Source organism: Macrobrachium nipponense, chromosome 2 (genome assembly GCF_015104395.2).
Source record: "Macrobrachium nipponense isolate FS-2020 chromosome 2, ASM1510439v2, whole genome shotgun sequence".
Lineage (NCBI taxonomy): Eukaryota > Metazoa > Arthropoda > Malacostraca > Decapoda > Palaemonidae > Macrobrachium > Macrobrachium nipponense.
This window is the reverse complement of record NC_087201.1, coordinates 34,410,062-34,427,531: the sequence shown is the minus strand read 5'-3', so window position 1 is coordinate 34,427,531 and position 17,470 is coordinate 34,410,062. Positions and strand designations below refer to the sequence as shown.

General features: G+C 35.7%; 2 protein-coding genes across 22 annotated transcripts in view; one reads left to right on the top strand and one right to left on the bottom strand.

The window, feature by feature from the left end:
- The window catches only part of LOC135220524 (voltage-dependent L-type calcium channel subunit beta-1-like), a 590,813-nt gene extending 581,865 nt beyond the window's left edge, over positions 1-8,948 (top strand). For 13 of the 21 annotated variants that reach the window (XM_064257702.1, XM_064257700.1, XM_064257701.1 and 10 more), the window contains 2 exons: positions 1,607-1,663; positions 2,607-8,948. In XM_064257702.1, the coding sequence (XP_064113772.1) occupies positions 1,607-1,663; positions 2,607-2,866 (317 nt within the window). In that variant the 3' untranslated portion in view covers positions 2,867-8,948. Of the gene's footprint in view, positions 1-1,606; positions 1,792-2,606 lie in introns of those variants that run through there. The other 8 variants (XR_010315720.1, XR_010315723.1, XR_010315721.1 and 5 more) reach the window with 5 other exon arrangements.
- Positions 8,949-14,437: 5,489 nt separating this feature from the next.
- On the bottom strand, positions 14,438-15,184 carry LOC135221156 (uncharacterized). The gene has a single exon (XM_064258980.1). It carries the CDS (start codon positions 15,182-15,184, stop codon positions 14,438-14,440), a length of 747 nt encoding a protein of 248 aa, XP_064115050.1.
- Between the last annotated feature and the right edge of the window lie 2,286 nt (positions 15,185-17,470).

Sequence of the window (17,470 nt, the reverse complement as noted above, 5' to 3'; positions counted from 1 at the left end):
AACATTTTGACTAATAATACTGTACCTGTTTTTCTTAAGTAAATACTATTCACATACAATTTAGACAACTTTATCTTTTTCCATAGTAAATGCTATTTATACTTTAGTGTAAGTACTGTACAGCACAACACAAATCGACATTCACATCACAGTGCAAGTCTAAATACTTCTTTCTAGTTTATGCACAGCTTACTTCATTTTGTTGACTGCTCACTGAAAATCAAATAGCATTTATGCTCGTGAACTATGCTACTGTATATGGCTGTTAATGACCTTACCAAAAATGTTTTACTGTCAAACTTTGTACTATTGAAGTATTTTACTGGGTTTTATTTGTAGAAGCCACTTATCTCAGCTGCCATGAAATGTTTATTGAAAACAAATGGAAATATATATATACAGATTTGGTATTGATAAAGGAAAGGTATTACTAAAGCTTGAGATTAAGTACATACAAAATAAGTGTACTCATGTTACTTAGTGAAAGCATATTTCATTGTCTGTGTGAAACAACTGATCCACCTTGCTTTAAGATGGCCAGAGAATGAACTTTTCAAGAATCATGTACTGTGGAGCAAAGCCTTTTCTCTCTCTGAAAATAAGAGAACTCTCCTCTTGCTATATTTCATCTCCCTAGAACTATGCTTTAGATGTTGATGCTAACAGAGCCTTTGTACAATTAATTAGGTAGAGCCAAATTTGTAATTGAGACATTTCTTATCCCGTAGGGTAACTTGACAACTTCTGTAACACTAAATAGCATTCATACCCAAGTAAAATAGAATTAGAGTAACATTTGTTCAGTCTTTAAAATTAGTTAATTATCCCTAATTGCACTGAGTAGAAATTATTGTAATTGTGAGTAAGGGTTTAAAGAGAATATTAGTCTGTGAAGCAAGTGTCATTAATATTTAATGATCTTTATTACAGTATTATGATACAATCACAAAGTGCTGTATACAATATTTATTTTTACGTTTTTAAGATAATTGTTTGGTAATTTACATTATCTGTAGATTTTAGAAAACTTCGCCTGAGATTATGATAATAAATGCAAAATGTAAGAATACTTTTTAAATTTGATGAACTGTACTATTTTTGGTATTTGAATGTTATTTTTATGAAGTATTTTCCTTTAAAGTAAATTATTAACGTTTCAACTCTATAGTACAATGAAACAGAAATGTCTCAATATCAGAGAAGCCATAAATCTATGCTCATAACTCCTCTGGCAATAAATTTTTAACTTTCTTCATCTCAGACCTGCTGTGAGCTTCGTGATTTTTATACATCCCAATTTCTAAAGCCAAAGGGCAGAAAATTATTAGACCACCCACACAGTATTTAAAGGGAATTAGAAGTTTACAGCATCTTCTGAGTCTTTGATAGAAACTGGTAGGTGTACATCTGCTCTTTCAATGATTTTTAGGAAAATTTCTAAAGTTCAGTACCATCAATTCAGAGTCCCACATGTCAAACTTAGTTTCTACAATGTATAAAAAAAAAGAGCAGTGCGAAGTACATGTCTACCAGCATCTATAATGAAACTAAATGGGATTTGGGCTGGCTGTGTATGGATGCCTGTCTAACTGTGTCATCCCCTTAGGTCCTCCCGGGTCCGTGGCTCGTGAGCCCGGCTACCCTCGCTATCCGGATGAGAGAGGTAATGCCCCGGGAAGCTACCCAACTGAGTAGTTAGTGTGGCCTAACTGGCTCGGCCACTGAAGGTCACTTTTGACCGAGGTGGTCAGCCAGTGTGGCCCACGTACCTCGACAGCACTACACCAGCTGGTATATTTAGTTGAGCACTTTTATGTTGACCCTTGGTTGCCATGAGTGTCTCAACTGTTGGCTTTGCCATGTCCTAAGACCTGGCCATAGCTCACTGGTTGCTGCTGACATCTCATACTACAGTATTTGTTGACAATTAATTTTGACCAATAATAATCCTTGGCTTAATGTTTGTTTTATTCACTATGCTTTGCAAGTAGACTATGTTTTGCACATTGTTTAATGATGCATGATGCTTATATTGATATGTTTTACCAGATTTTTATAAGTTATTTTTTGAAAAAAAAAACTTAATATTTTGTGGGCATTTTATTTTTATAGTACAGTATTCTATCTTTGACGGTTTAACGACGAGTGAAGACATTACAAAGAAATAGTTATAAATAGTTATTAGCTGTCATACTTCAATTTCATTTCTGTATCAAGAATTAAAACAATATTAATACAGTTTGACCAATATAGCTCGGCTTAGCATCACTGCTGATTGCTGTGTGCGTGTGTGCAACTAACATAGACTCTATTGTACACACTATTATAATGGTCTTCACTTGTCTTTTTTTATAATTAGCCCTCTAATAACAGGTTTTGATTTGATTTTTACAATTGGTTATATCACAATGAAGATGGTGATTTCTCATAATCTCATTACACTTTTACACTTGCATAGTCACTATGTATATTGCTCTTGAAGTGAAGTAAGAACTTGTTGAACCCTTTAGTCATTTAATGTCTTAATATTTCCATATTTTGAGATTAATGAAATAACTTGTGTCAGTGAGTGCCTTTAGGCTAATTCCAGTTTGGCTTCCCTGCAGTGTATCACCGGGGAGGGCCAACAGGACACGGGCCCCCAAGAACTCTTCCTTCCCGTGACATTCGAGACATGAGAGATCCACGAGACCCTAGAGATTTAAGAGACGATGAATATGTGGACAGGCTTCCTCCTCAAGATCCTGGTCTGATGTACGACCGCCCGCCCGACCGACCAGCGGGCCGACGACAGCTACCGCCTACAAGAGATGACGACTACCATTCTCCACACCGACCCCCTACACGTCAAGTCCTTAATGTGTAGCATTTAGCCTATGTTTGTAGCAGCTAGTGTTTGTTTGTAGCATTTATGACTACTCATCTGTAGCCTTCGTCCCTCTGTTCAATCCACACGATGAAGATTGTTTGATAATACAACTCTGCGTATTCATTCATTTTCCCTCTTTATAAGAGTTGTCATTTTATGGAAGGGAATGTATAGGCTATATTCAGATAATAGCTACTAACATTCACTACTGTCGCAATCTGAAACCTGTGCTCGTTTGAAATACTTAGAAGAAAGACTTTTGATACTTTTATGGTGAAACCAAATTAAATTGTAAAGGACTAAAGGTTTCAGTCATTTCTACTTTTCTTTATAAGCTGTTTTATCTCTTGGACAAGCACACGAAGGTGCAGCAGCTAGCATAAAACAGATACATAGTGGGGCTCCTGAACTGTGCATTGTGATAGTCCACTTCTGAGGTTGCAAAATAAATGTTACCTAGCCCTTCTAAAGCATAATAATATAAATATATATAAATATATATACATTATATATATTCCCCTTATTCCCTTTTAACCCCAGCTGCCTTATACAAATAATCCTTGTCAACAAAAAATTTCTAATATTGGAGCCATCCTGGAAAAGAAAAAAGTGCTATACGATCATCTATCTGTTCCTTGCAGCTGGGCACCTGGAATGAACTCCAGTCACAAACTTTCAATGAGGCTCCAGTTCCACTGTGTACCTTTATTGCTCTCCAACAACAACCTGAGAGTATATGATGGATGGTTGTAGTCTAGATCATAGTATAAATATTGTAATACAAAGTTAAAAATGGTTTTGGTGATCCACAACCCACATATGATAAGTCTTATTTGTCTTGGCTCATACTGTGCCACTTGTTTATTGATAATATGAGTTTCATATTCTGCCCCTAAGCCTTACGCAGATATTTTCTGGAAAGATGTGAGGGCTTAACATTATAAATACCAATGTAAATATAGTTGGTTGTACACTAAGGATCGGCACATTATCCTTTGCCCAAGTTGTTCTTAAAACTGCCTTTAACCACAGTAGTGTTGATATTACACTAGTTTTTAATATTTTCACTTTGTAGCTTGGAATTATCAATTATTTTAGGTTTAACAGTAAAATTCAATGACTCTTCACTTTTCATAAGCCTAGTGATGCAAAGTTATTTTGCATGTGACAGTAAATTTTTGTGAAGTTCAAACTTTTATATGAACGTTTTTCTGATTAACTGTAATATTAAAGTATGGCAGCCTAGAATATTTGAACAGTACATTTAGCGATCGATATCCAGAATTGTTCATGCTGTTTTAAGGTCTAGATCAGATAATCACTTATTCAACATGTTGTCAGTTACAAGTCGTTTCTGAAAGTCAAATAAAAACAATAGAAAATTTAACGACAGCTGTCAAAGCTGACTTAGGCATTTGTATTTCTGTCAATTCTTATGAAATCCCTGTCGCCATTTATGGCAAGAGCATTCATCTACATGAGATTAGTTGTATTTCTTCAAATCTCATTTTTAAACAGGTCAGACAGAACTTACAGTAGTACTTGTGAACGCCAAACATTGCAAAAGAGAAGTTGAAATAGGATAACACTGCATTGCTCAGCCATAATTATGAAAAAAAAATGACAGTAATGGCATTTGATTACTGTATGTTTTTTTTTATAATTTACACTGTTTTACTTAAGTTGATTTTCTGAAAAAGTAAATCCACATAAAAAAAACATTGATGGAAGATAGGCCAATTAAAGAAAAAGATGAGATTAGTTTGACAATTCAACAAAGATCATGTACCCTATCTATGTATTTTTCATAAAGTAGAAAGCCAGATCAGAGGAGTGATAGCCAATTTCTTACAGTCATACAACTGTTCATATTTCTCTGGATACGTAGATCTCGTAACCTTGTTGAAAGAATGATCAAATCAAACTAGTAAATGACGGGTCTCTTTTCTGCAAGCTTTTGTGAAAAAAAAATCTTTCTAATAATCACACCTAATTAACTGATTTTCCGCTTTGGATCTCCTGCTTTCATAAAGTAATGGAATTCATGACAACATTTATTTGTTGTGCACTTTCTTAGGATAAGACTTCTGTATAAGTTCTCTATAACTGATGAAGAATCTGAATGGCTCCTACTTTGTATGAAATAAGGACTCTCAAATTATCATTATTTCTCAAGACTTTCATCATGTGCTCACCCTGTTGTTACTTTAAATTAAATATATTCATGATTCAGTGATATAGCTTTTCTTTAATATTAATATGCAAGTACTATATGTATACACATACTTATATACTACATATACATAAATGAATTCATGTTTTCTTATCATGTAGTGTTGAGTAGCATAAAATGTATATATATATGATCACTTGCATCTGTACACACACATTCATATATAATGTACATAAATGTATTCATAATATTGGCTGTTGTTGTTGAATGAATTAGGAAACTATTAGTTTACAAGAAAATATATTTTTATCTCTAAACTTAATGTACCACATACAGTATTTTACTGTAATGGTGGTAAACACTAGTTGAAACTTTTGAGTAGGTAAGCAAGGAGAATATCTTAATTAAAAACTTTACTATGTACAAGGTAATGTTTTGCATATTTCACAGAAAATGTGTATTGCTGGAGTAGGAAATATAATGTACTATTTTCTGTTGTCATGACAACACTAATAGCTGATACATGACAAAAGGATGGCTTTATATGAACCAGGAAATAGTAATTTTTTAAGCACTTACATTGTGGTGTAGTTGGTTGACGTAGATATTTAAATTGGCCTATTGTTTTATTTACTGGTTACTGATTATCTGTATGGAAACACTTCTTTGCATTTCTTCTTTTCTTTTAAGTAATTTCACTTGTATATTACTATTTAATTTCAATATACGTTTTCTAAAGCTGTATTTGATCATCTCTTAGGATGTGATAATATAAGTTGGATGTGTTTGTGGCCTATACCATTTACAAGAGTGACTATACGAAACGTGAACCTACAGCCATCTTAAGACATTTTGTATGCTCCACTTTTCATAAACTGTTGATCTTTTGGCTGTGAAGGCATGCAAAAGGCATCTTCATTTATTGATAATTATTCCTCTTACTGTTTGATGCTCAATTTTACATCAGAGGTAAAGTATCCTTTACTGGCATTTCTACCTGCATATCTTTATGGTCTGACAGAATTGGCAGTTTTTCCAGAAAACCAGACATATAACCTCAACAGAAACCCAAAAAAGCAGGAGATCTAAATCGTCTCTTTTGTTTAGTTGTATTGTCACTGTCACTGTGATCTTTCAGTCACTACATATAACATTCTAGATGGACTTCATACTCAAAATTTCAACACTTTGGACAGAATTGACTCACTCATTCTTATAACCTTTTTTACAATTCTCTGAATGTTTGTGCCGATACTTAGTATGCTTTAACAATCACTCATGTTATCCTTGCTTGATAAAGCTGTGATAAGTCAAAATTTAGTATTGGCTTATACCAACCTTTTAGTTGACTACTAGTTTTTATAACCAGTCCCAGGAGATTAAAACCTTTGAAAAATATACCTCTGTGAGGTTGCTAATAATAATAATAATAATAATAATAATAAATAAAATAATAATAATAATAATAATAAAACTTTTACACTTGGACCAATTAAATTACTCGATACCAACAGTAACATGGCTGACTGTCAAGGCTTGATGATAATCTTTTCATAAAGTGTACCACAATGTGATTGATTATTTTTTGTCACCATTATTTTACAAACTAACTACAGTGTTCTTCAAAAGAAAGTAAAGGAGTATAAAACTGTAAATGGAAAAATAACAGTGTGCTGTAATTTGTTTTAAAGGTTTCAACGTGCATCAATCAAATTTGATTTTGTTATTGAATATTTGACCTCCAACAGACACAAGAGTGATACTATAGTTTACATGATTTCAGTTTACCTTTTAAATACGTATTGTACTTCGTTAAAAAAAATCAGTGATTAAGACCTTTAGGGGTATAGCATTAAATGGCATTTTAAAAATGTACTATTGTAGAGAAAAATATGACTTGTAAAATCTAAAAGAGATTATGGAAATTCTTTTTATGCCATAACTTAACAACAGACACCTTTATATGAATCTGCATTTTTTTACTAAAAAATATCTTAATTTTGGGAAATTTCTCCTCTGTAATAAATTTTCTCAAGAAAGCAATTGACATCTAGATTTAAGTAATGATTCAATCAATCAAAGTAGAACCCCTAAAGACCGAAGAATGTAATTGATGTACAATGGTTAAATGGGCCACAGTACAAAATTTAAGATGCACATAGTCAGCCTTACCCCTGTAGCACTCCTATGTATGGCAAAATTCTAAAACAGTGAATGAACGGCTCACTAAAATTTAGTCACAGGACTTGATGCTAACTTACGTATGTATAAATCTAGATCTACTGACAAGTAAGCTTTACCAATATCTAGAACTCACGTGATGTTTTAGAATTTTGTTCCCTTCAACACATAAGCGCCTCTTTCTTACAATTACTACTCTGCCTCATTATATCTCGAGTCCATGGGCAATTTTCTAAAGAGGAACTTGAAGTCAGCATGAGCAGCCAAGATCTAAACTTTCCTGCTTAGGTTTGATGTCCGTGTCCAAAATAGTTACCTAGGACTCACTCAGGAGTTGTTCCCTTGCGTCATTTTTAAAGGAAAAATATAAACTCAAGAGAAGCTTTAGAATTTTGCCCCAAATGCTGTGATTGACGGTTTTTTCCCTCTAGAGGGAAGAGTTTGTTTCTCTGAGAGCATTATCAGAGCCTATATGAATACAGTATCCTAGTAATTTTCTTGCCACAACCATCATAAAAGCTAATGTACAAACCTAGTACCCATCATGTCCTTTCCACATAATCCCTTTTATTCTAAACATCTTCTTCTTACATACTACCTTCTAAAAACCAGTGATCTCCAGAAGCTGAGAACCCCTTCTTCGTCTCACAGGTTAATAGACTGATCCGTGTTAAAAATGACGACCAAATGTTCGTTGGCTTTCTTTTATCAACAATATGATAAAGAACATAAAATAAAAAAAAGGCTTAACATTTACATTTTTAGATGTTATCAAACTGATATTTGGAATTGTGATAGTGAAAGATACAGCATCCAGACATTTTCATATACAGTACTTTATTGCATGTTCTACATATTCAGCAGCCATCAAGGCAAGAAAAACAAAAATGTAAATTCTCCTTTGCTGAAAATTATATGAATCATGAAGCTGATGTGTTAATCTTAGCACTCGACCTGTTTTCCTTCAGAGGATGATGACTTTCTCATAAACATGTCCTGAACATTGCCCACAAAATATCTTTGCATCATGAAACCTTTTTAAAATTACACCATTCTTTGACCGACTGTGAATTATGTTCCTGCTCTCAGAAACGGAACCCCAACTACCTTATCTCATATTCTTCAATGAAATTTTTAGGTATTCTAAATAAGTATACTCATTTTAGTATTTCAAAGCTTTCACGTGTTTTGTTTTAATACATCCTGCAATGGAATGCAAGATGATACCATGGTGCAAGGGTATTCTGTATAAAATCATCCAACATACATTTTTTTTATGAAGTGGATTGTAATCCATCCTGTTCAATATTTTGCCATCCCATTATCTGTAAACAGTAGCCTCTGGTTAATATGATTGCTTTTGGTAGGTGTATTTTACCTTTTTTAATACAAGTGGCTGTAAAATATTGGGTATATATGCATGAATGTTTGATGTATGATGAGTTCTGTTTACAGAAAGCATATGGTAATGTAACACAGCAATGATATTAACTGGTCCTACTGCTGCAAAAAATACCCTTATGTATTTCATGATCTATGTACTTTCCCAGTCTACAAGTATCTCCCCCAAAATGTCTCAGACCTCTTCCCCTTCTTCAACAAACAAACCTCAACTCTTGGTCTTTTCCCTTACAAATAGAACCTTTTACCCCTAATGCATGTACCACTCACAGACTACATTTTGTTGCAACAATTTGTAAATAATAAAACTTTTTATCATGATGATTTGTGGATCTTATTTAGCTAAACCTCCTCCCTCGCCTTGAATTGCAGTCATTAGTAGTGTGTTTTCAGAAAATTCTTGAATTCTTTGGGCAAAGTCAAATGGAAGTCACAATTGCAATACTTACAATTGCCATTGTTACTTGCCGGCTGTGGCCTTGCATTTAAATGGCTGACAGTACACACAAGTAATTTATTTAAAGGTGCTGTAAAAGATAAAATCCCTTTTTTCCGTGGGTTTTGGAAGGTTTAAGCAAAGAACGATAGAGCGAGCTGAGGTTTGTCCTATGTCACACATGATAAAGGCACCCTTCTGAAAGAGAGAGGTGTCGAATTAACTGTAAGAATAGCATTCATTAAAGCCCTAAATATACATCATTAGATCATCAAACTATCCTAAAGCCCTTCAACACGAGAGGCAAACATACGGCAGGCAGACACCGTTACCAATTTTGAGGGTGGATTGCAATCACGTGTGTGGTCCAAGTTATAGATTGTTTGTTGATTCATTGATTAAAGATCATCTGGCGTCGCAACTGCTAATGGTTATTGACACTACTACAATGGAATATATGATGCATATAGTATATGTATATGCAAGCAAACAAATGCATTCATGCACACATACATACATACACAAAAGACAAAATTAAGGAACTTGAAATAAAAGCATTAAAAACTCATTTAAATCTCATAAAATGAAATTAATAAAGGGAAATCATCATGAAAAAAATCAATAGACAATCGTAAAACCTATTAAACTTAAAAGATTGAGTAAAAATTAAATCTTATTTAAAATACCAATGGCATTAAACCCTTTGACTACGGCCGAGATAAGGTCTCACACGTCCAAGAATCCGGAGGGTTTCAGACGGGAGTCATCTGTACTATGCTACCAGACGGACGCACCGAAGCATTTTTCTTTTTTTATTCTATTTGTATGTATGTATGTATGTATGTATGATATTTAGGGCTAAAGCCCAGGAACTGGGGCCAAGAAGGCCAACCAGCGCCGTAATGAATGACTAATAAATGTGACTAATAAATAAAATAAACTATTTTTAATATATATTATGTCATTCATTACACTTTATATTTTTAATGTCTTTAAAAATCTGTATATGATATATAAATGATTATCTAAATGTTATTAAAAAATTTTATACACTTTAAAAAGGAGATGAGAGCAGAAATATCTGCTTCATCTCCCAAGATATTTGAGAGTGATTTACCCTAGAAATATCTTTCCCTTTGGTTAAAATATCTGGGGAAAACCATCAGAATGTGCTCCACTGTTAGTATCTCGTCACAGTAAGCACACACGGGGGTGCTGCTTCCTTCTAAAATAAACTGATGGGTTAAATAAGTTTGCCCAATCCTTAAACTCGTTAAAATAACCTTTGTTCGTCTGTCAAGCTGGAATGACGAAGGCCACGCCAGTATATTTTTCCTAATATTTCTATACTTACTATTATTGGCAAGAAGAGGATTGATTGATTGATTGTGTATTATATCTGGCGTCACCACATCTGGGTAATTGACACCGAAATAAAATAAAAAGAAAAAATTAAATTTTTAATAAATTTCATATAAAAATATCAATAAATATATTATAAAAATTTTCTTCATATATATAAGTTCTTACATAAACATTCTATGTATAATTTAAATTTGGTTGAGGAGGCCCGCCTCCTCATATAGATAATATATAACTGTTCTATATTACAATCCTTTCCAAGAATTGTAGCTAGGATAAAATTACCTACTCTATCACGACCCCAAGACAGGAACCTATGTCTCAAATTCCTGAATCTGGGACATTCAATCAACAAATGCTTCACAGTCAAGGGCAGAGAGCAGTTCTCGCAAAACGGAGGATTTTCACGAGACATCAAGAACCCATGTGTGAATCTTGTATGTCCAATCCTCAATCTGCACAACATCGTTTCTTGTCTCCTTGGCATATTCGGATATGACCAAGGAGACACTGATGACGTGATAGTCCGCATTTTTTGATTAGTCAAAATATCCTCCCACTGGGACTGCCAACATTTTTTAACTCTCTGACCTATTAGAGGATACAAATCCTGATATGGTAGTAGGCATCTTGTGGGTTCTGGAGAGTTGACCGCAGACTTTGCAGGTTGGTCAGCTTTCTCATTCCCAGCCACCCGAACATGGGAAGGAACCCAACAGAACTTTATTTCTTTCCCTCTTCTTTTTAGTAAAAGCAGCCATTCCAATATATCTAAAATCAGAGGGTTTAAAGGGTTAAAAGATTCCAGCGACTGAAGAACACTTCTTGAGTCACAATATATAATAAAATTATTTTCATTCCTAGTTAAAACTTCCTTTAAGGCCTTTAAAATTCCATATAATTCTGCTGTAAAAATCGATGCAACAGATGATAACATGCCGCTTCTCTCTACATCAGGGAAGGCTACACCAAAGCCGACGCCAGCATCTGACTTTGAGCCATCCGTGAAAACTGCAGTGGAGTCATCATGTTGCACGGAATGTTCTAAAAATATTGACCGGATGGCCTCACTGGACAATTCTGTCTTGGTAAAATTAAAATATCTACAAAATTTTACCTCTGGAAAGTTCCAGGGGGGACTAACTGAGTATTTTGCTGGTAAAATCTCGATTCTTGGCATATTTAATTCACGGACAATAAAATTTACTCTAAAAGCAAATGGATGAGGTTGCTTGGGGTGATTTTCATAAAACTGCCAGTGCCTTTCATTTCTCATACAAATGCTGGTTAAAGACTTAAGTAGCCTCTGGAATCTATACCAGCTCAGAACCAGCAGACGCTTGTAATGAAGATCCAGTGGCACCTCATCAGCATCTACAAGCATGCTATCGGTGGGAGATGATTTAAATGCTCCTGTACATAATCGTATTCCTCCATGATGAATTGAGTTGAGCATTTTAAGGCTATTTGGCTTCGCAGAAGTGTACACCTCACACCCATAACTTAATTTTGAAAAGACCTAGGCTTTATATAATCTCAATATCTGAGTTCGGTCTGCACCCCACGATGTGTGAGAAACGACTTTCGGCAAATTCATTGCTTTCAAGCATTTTGCCTTAATATATTTCAGATGTGGAATCCAGGTCAGCTTGCTATCAAAAATCAAACCAAAAAACCTTGTTTCACAAACACATGGAATTCTCTGTCTATGAATGAATAGATCTGGATCAGGGTGGATTCCCCATATACGACAAAAGTGCATAGTTATCGTTTTACTGGCAGAAAATCTAAAACCATTAACCTCAGCCCATTTTACTATATTATCAATGCAGAGCTGAAGGCGGCGTTCAGCCACTGCCATCCTTGATGCTGCAAAGGAAATTGACAGGTCATCAACAAATAGGGTATATGTTATATCTGGGGGAATTATTTTAGAAACCCCATTGATTACCAAGGCGAACAAGGTTACACTTAAAACACTTCCTTGTGGTACTCCTTCTTCTTGATTGAACACATCTGACAATGTTGCTCCAACCTGAACCTGAAATATCCCATTTTTTAAAAAAAGTCTTAATAAACAGGGGCAAATTGCCTCTAAGGTTATATTCATAAAGGACCCTTAAAATGCCATATCTCCATGTTGTATCATAAGCCTTCTCTAGATCAAAGAAAACGGTGATGTGATGCCGTTTGTCGGCAAAAGCTTTACATATTGAAGATTCCATTCGTACCAATACATCAGTTGTGGAGTACATACTCCGACAACCACACTGAGCAAGCAAAAGGTATTTACCTCTTTCCAAGTACCACATCAATCGTGTGTTCACCATTTTTTCCATGATCTTACACAAACAAGATGTCAATGCAGTAGGACGATAATTTTCTGTCTTGAACGAATCTTTTCCAGGTTTCACAAATGGCAGTAGTTTTAACTTCTCCCAAAGCTTGGGGAAGATATGATCTCGGTAAATTCTGTTAATTAGGCTTAATATGAAAAGTCTGGAATTTTCAGGAGTATGCTTAATCACTGAATATGTTATATCATCCAGCCCAGGAGCTGATTCATTACATTTATTCAAGGCTGATTCATATTCTCCAATAGTAAAAGGAGCGTTGTACTGCTCATGTCTTGAGGTATTAAAATCAATTTCGACCTGTTCCATTACCTGTCTTTGAGCTGAATAGGGTCTATCATAATTTTTCTTCGCAACATTAGCAAAATGATTAGCAAACTCATTTTCCACTAACTGGGGGTCTGCTACCTCGCAACCATTGACCTTGATAACTGGAGGTTGACAAGGAATGAACTTGCCTGCTATTTTTCTAACTCTCTTCCAAACTAGAGTCAGAGGAGTTTTTGAATTTAGTGAAGATATGAATATTGTCCAAGATTCTTTTCGTGCTTTTTTGATTTCCATGCAAAAATGGGCTCTCGCTTTTCGAAATTCTACACGATAATACTCACATTTTCGTCTGCGGTATCTGGTGAAGGTAGATCTCATAGTTCTATGAGTTTCCTGGCATTTACGAGTCCACCAGGGAACTGGTCGGCGGACAAATTTGCCCGAAGTCCTGGGTATAGATTGAAGACCAGCTGAGAACATTATTGTATTCAAAAAGTCAAGAGCATCATCTACACAGGGAAAGTCATCAGCAGAGTCATCTATTGAGCTGTGCTCCTGGATGTTGACCAATCAGCTTTACCAATGTTCCACTTAGATAGCCTTGATGATGGCGGGCTTGATGCTACACTCACCACTATTGGGAAATGGTCGCTGGCAAATCTATCATTTATAGTTCTCCAATTAAAATCAATAAGGCAATCATCACTACATATAGATAAATCAATAGCTGATAATATGCCTGTTTGAATATGAAAATGTGCAGACTCCCCAGAGTTGAGAATCCCCACATTTTCATCTTCTATGATGGAACCCAAGCATCTTCCTCCCTGATTGGTGACGATGTCACCCCAAAAAGGATTTCTGCTATTCATATCTCCCAAAATAACAAAAGGACGTGGTAACTGTTGAATAAGAGATTTAAATTCATTGATGGAGAAGACTTCGTTAGGTGGTAGATAGAGAGAGCATACTGTATATTTTCTTTGCAAATGGATCTGCACACCTATCACTTGCAATGCTGATTGAATACTAATAGGATTTTGTGGGGTGTCATTTCGAACATACAAAACGACACCACCATGGCTTCCAATATTTAAATTATAGGTGGAGTGATAGGATGTATACTCTCGTGGGCTGGGGCACGTATCATTACCAATCATGGTCTCCTGCAGAGCTACACAAACAGGAGACACCTCTGATATGAGTAGCCTTAGTTCTTCCCATTTAGCTCTTAATCCCTGACAGTTCCACTGGAGAAAATTAATGAATTTTACTTTCCTTTAGAGGCTGTTAAATTGGAGCCTCTCTTAAGAGCTTTCAGCTTACAACCTTGCTCTTTTTTTCTGGAAGGAGACCGATTGTTTAAGGCTGTCTTCCGTTTTAGAGGGTTATCAGTCTCCAGAATCAACTGGCACTGCCTCCGAAGAGGCAGGAGCGCCAGAAATCACCGGCGCAGCCTCCAAAGAGGCAGGAGCACCAGAAATCACTGGCACAGCCTCCAAAGAGGCACAAGCACCAACAATCACTGGCACCTCCTCCAAAGATGCATGAGTACAGGTCGTTACAGGTTTTTTACTTACATTGTTTTTGGTAACATTGGTTTTCCTTCTTTGGTTGGCAGCAACACTAGAAAAAGATATTCCTAGTATAACGTACTGATTCAACACTCTCTCTTTTGCCTCTCTAAATGTGATACGTTCAGTTACCCTTAATGTTTGAATTTCTTTTTCCATGATGTATACATCACAGGTAAGTGACGATGATGGATGACTGTCTCCACAATATATACATCTGGCTTGCTTATTACATATGCCATGCTCTGGTTCACTACATTTGACACAAGTGGCAGGCTTCCCTTGCAGTTTCTGTCTACAAGACCCCAACATATGTCCAAATTCTTGGCAATGAAAACATCTCCTCGGTCTTGGTATATATTGTTTGACCTTGAAACGTAACCCGGCTGCTTTTTCTATGCTAAGCAAATGGCTGGAATTGAATGTAACAATCAAATTGGGGAGTGGGACAAGGACTCCATTTATCTTCTTCTTCATTCTTTCAATTCTTATTATGCCTTGATCTTTTAATTCTTCTACTAGCTTTTCTTCAGAGTACGTCATAAGCTGGGGCGCATATATCATCCCCTGGGAGTAATTCCAAAAATCATGTACTGCACACTCCAGTTTAACTCCTCCAAGATGCGATATTGTTTTCAGTTTATCACTTTCTTTTGCCAAGGCAGATTCTACTGTCAGCTTTCCTCGCCCCTCAGAAAATATCTTAGGCTCTCGGCCACAACATTTCACAATATCCCTATATACATAAAAAGATATCAAAATTAGTGTCTTCCAGATCAAAAGTCAAATATTTATCGAACAAATTTTCAAACATTCAAGGTCCTATTTCTGACACTATACTATTCCTACCAAATTACCCTTTGCTCAGTACTGGAGCAAAAGGTTTCAATGTAATTACACTGGAAGGATTTTTCTGATTTTTCCAGAGGAAGGTTGCCAGGGGAGGTTCCTGCAGTCATCAACGGTGCCGATTCATTACCATCAAAGGGTCCAGGGGTACTTGAATCTTTATTCCTTTCTGTCATAAAGATCAAAGAAAAAAAAAGATAAATAAACCTGAAAACCTTAAAATGATATCATTAGCCTTTCGTGTATTTTATTCTTCCACTCATGGCACAAGTGAGAACCGACTCCCAATTGTCCGCGTCCCTACTCTACCCCACAGGGGATGGCACAACATGATTAGAGTGGCCCAAGTGTAAGCCAAACCCGCTTGATAGGACTGAGAGTATTACAAGAATACAATCATCCCCACCCTAATCACATTATGGGAAAACCGGACAGAATGCCGAGAGTCCTATCCGCAAAAATAGACTCCCCTGGAATCCGTGGTCCAGCCCTGCAAAATAGTTCCGCCTGATATCACTCAGGTCCGAACATTATCTGGCAGTTGATGGTCCTGCCACGGTTCCCACTACATATTTAGCTTCAGATATAAAACCCAGTCCCAGCTATGATATCTTTTCTGTTTACCAGGTCCAGTAAATTTAAGCAAGGGTGGAAATTTCCACCTAATTAATCCGAAATGCTAGTAAAAAAAAGAAAAAAAAAGAATATATATATATATATATATATATATATATATATATATATATATATATATATATATTACACTGAAGGAGAAGGATGTAGTAAGAATGAAAAAATTTGCCGAAAAGAAGGAAAAGTTCTGACTAATTTAGTTGGATCAGCAGCTGGGCCCCAAGGACCAGTGAGAAAGCAACCCACCAGGCATCACGGCCCAGCTGCTGGTCCTTAAGCCCCCTACCCATGCCAAGGGGTCAGCATCTAGGGGGGCAAGAAGAGGAGAAGTCCACCTTTCTTTCCATTCACTTAATACATAAGACCTAATAGGACTTTTTAGGTCTGTATGAGGCACTTTCCTGAAGGCGCTAGCAGCTTTTGCTTCCCTGTCTGCAGTCTCGTTTCCGTGAATACCCACGTGAGAAGGGACCCTACAGAAGGAGACTGACTTACGCAGACAATACATACGGAAAACCGACTCCTGAAGTGTTTGGATTAACAGATGAAAGCTATTAAATTTTTTGATAGCTTCTAAAGTGCTTTTAGAATCCGAGTATCTGACAAAATTAGTGTCACTACTTTGAAGAACTAAATCTAGGACAGAGACTATGGCTGGTAATTCAGCAGTAAATATTGATGCAAAGTCAGGTAATTTAGCTGTATATGTGTAGTGCTAGGCCTTGTATAACGAGGCGCACTGTGAGCTTATTTAGACCTGCGATGTTATACGCAAGTATCGTGTTGTATACTTCCCACCCTCGTCGGAGATTGCGATGATAATTTCTAAGTCAGTATCTTCTTTGGGTATAAAGGCGGAGATGTTTCAAACTCATGATGAAAACAGTAACAATATATTTGCGAAACTACGTCTCTTGAGTAGAAGCAAGAAGGTGGTTAAGAGAACCTGATTCTAGGAGGGGAAGTAGATTTCTGAGTTACAATGCATTGATTGATTGATTGTGAGTTATCTGGCGTCATAACTACCAGGGTAACCGACGCCGAATACTAAATGTGATCTTTTAACTTTTATATATCATACAACATTCAAAATACCTTTATCTTTATGAGAGACATACAAAAATTTTATTTAAAAAATAAAATAAATTTCTGATAAAAATAAAAATATTATTCCGATAAAAAGTATTGTGATTGATCACAAAACAGTAAAACTATTAAAAAGAAAAAAATGTATATACTAAGACAGCACAGCTGGTGTCACAACATCTCGGTTATTGACACAGAAATAAATTTATATAAAAAGTAGAATTAAATCTAAAATTAACTTAATATGAAAAATCTAAAAATATATTTATATGAATAAATTTG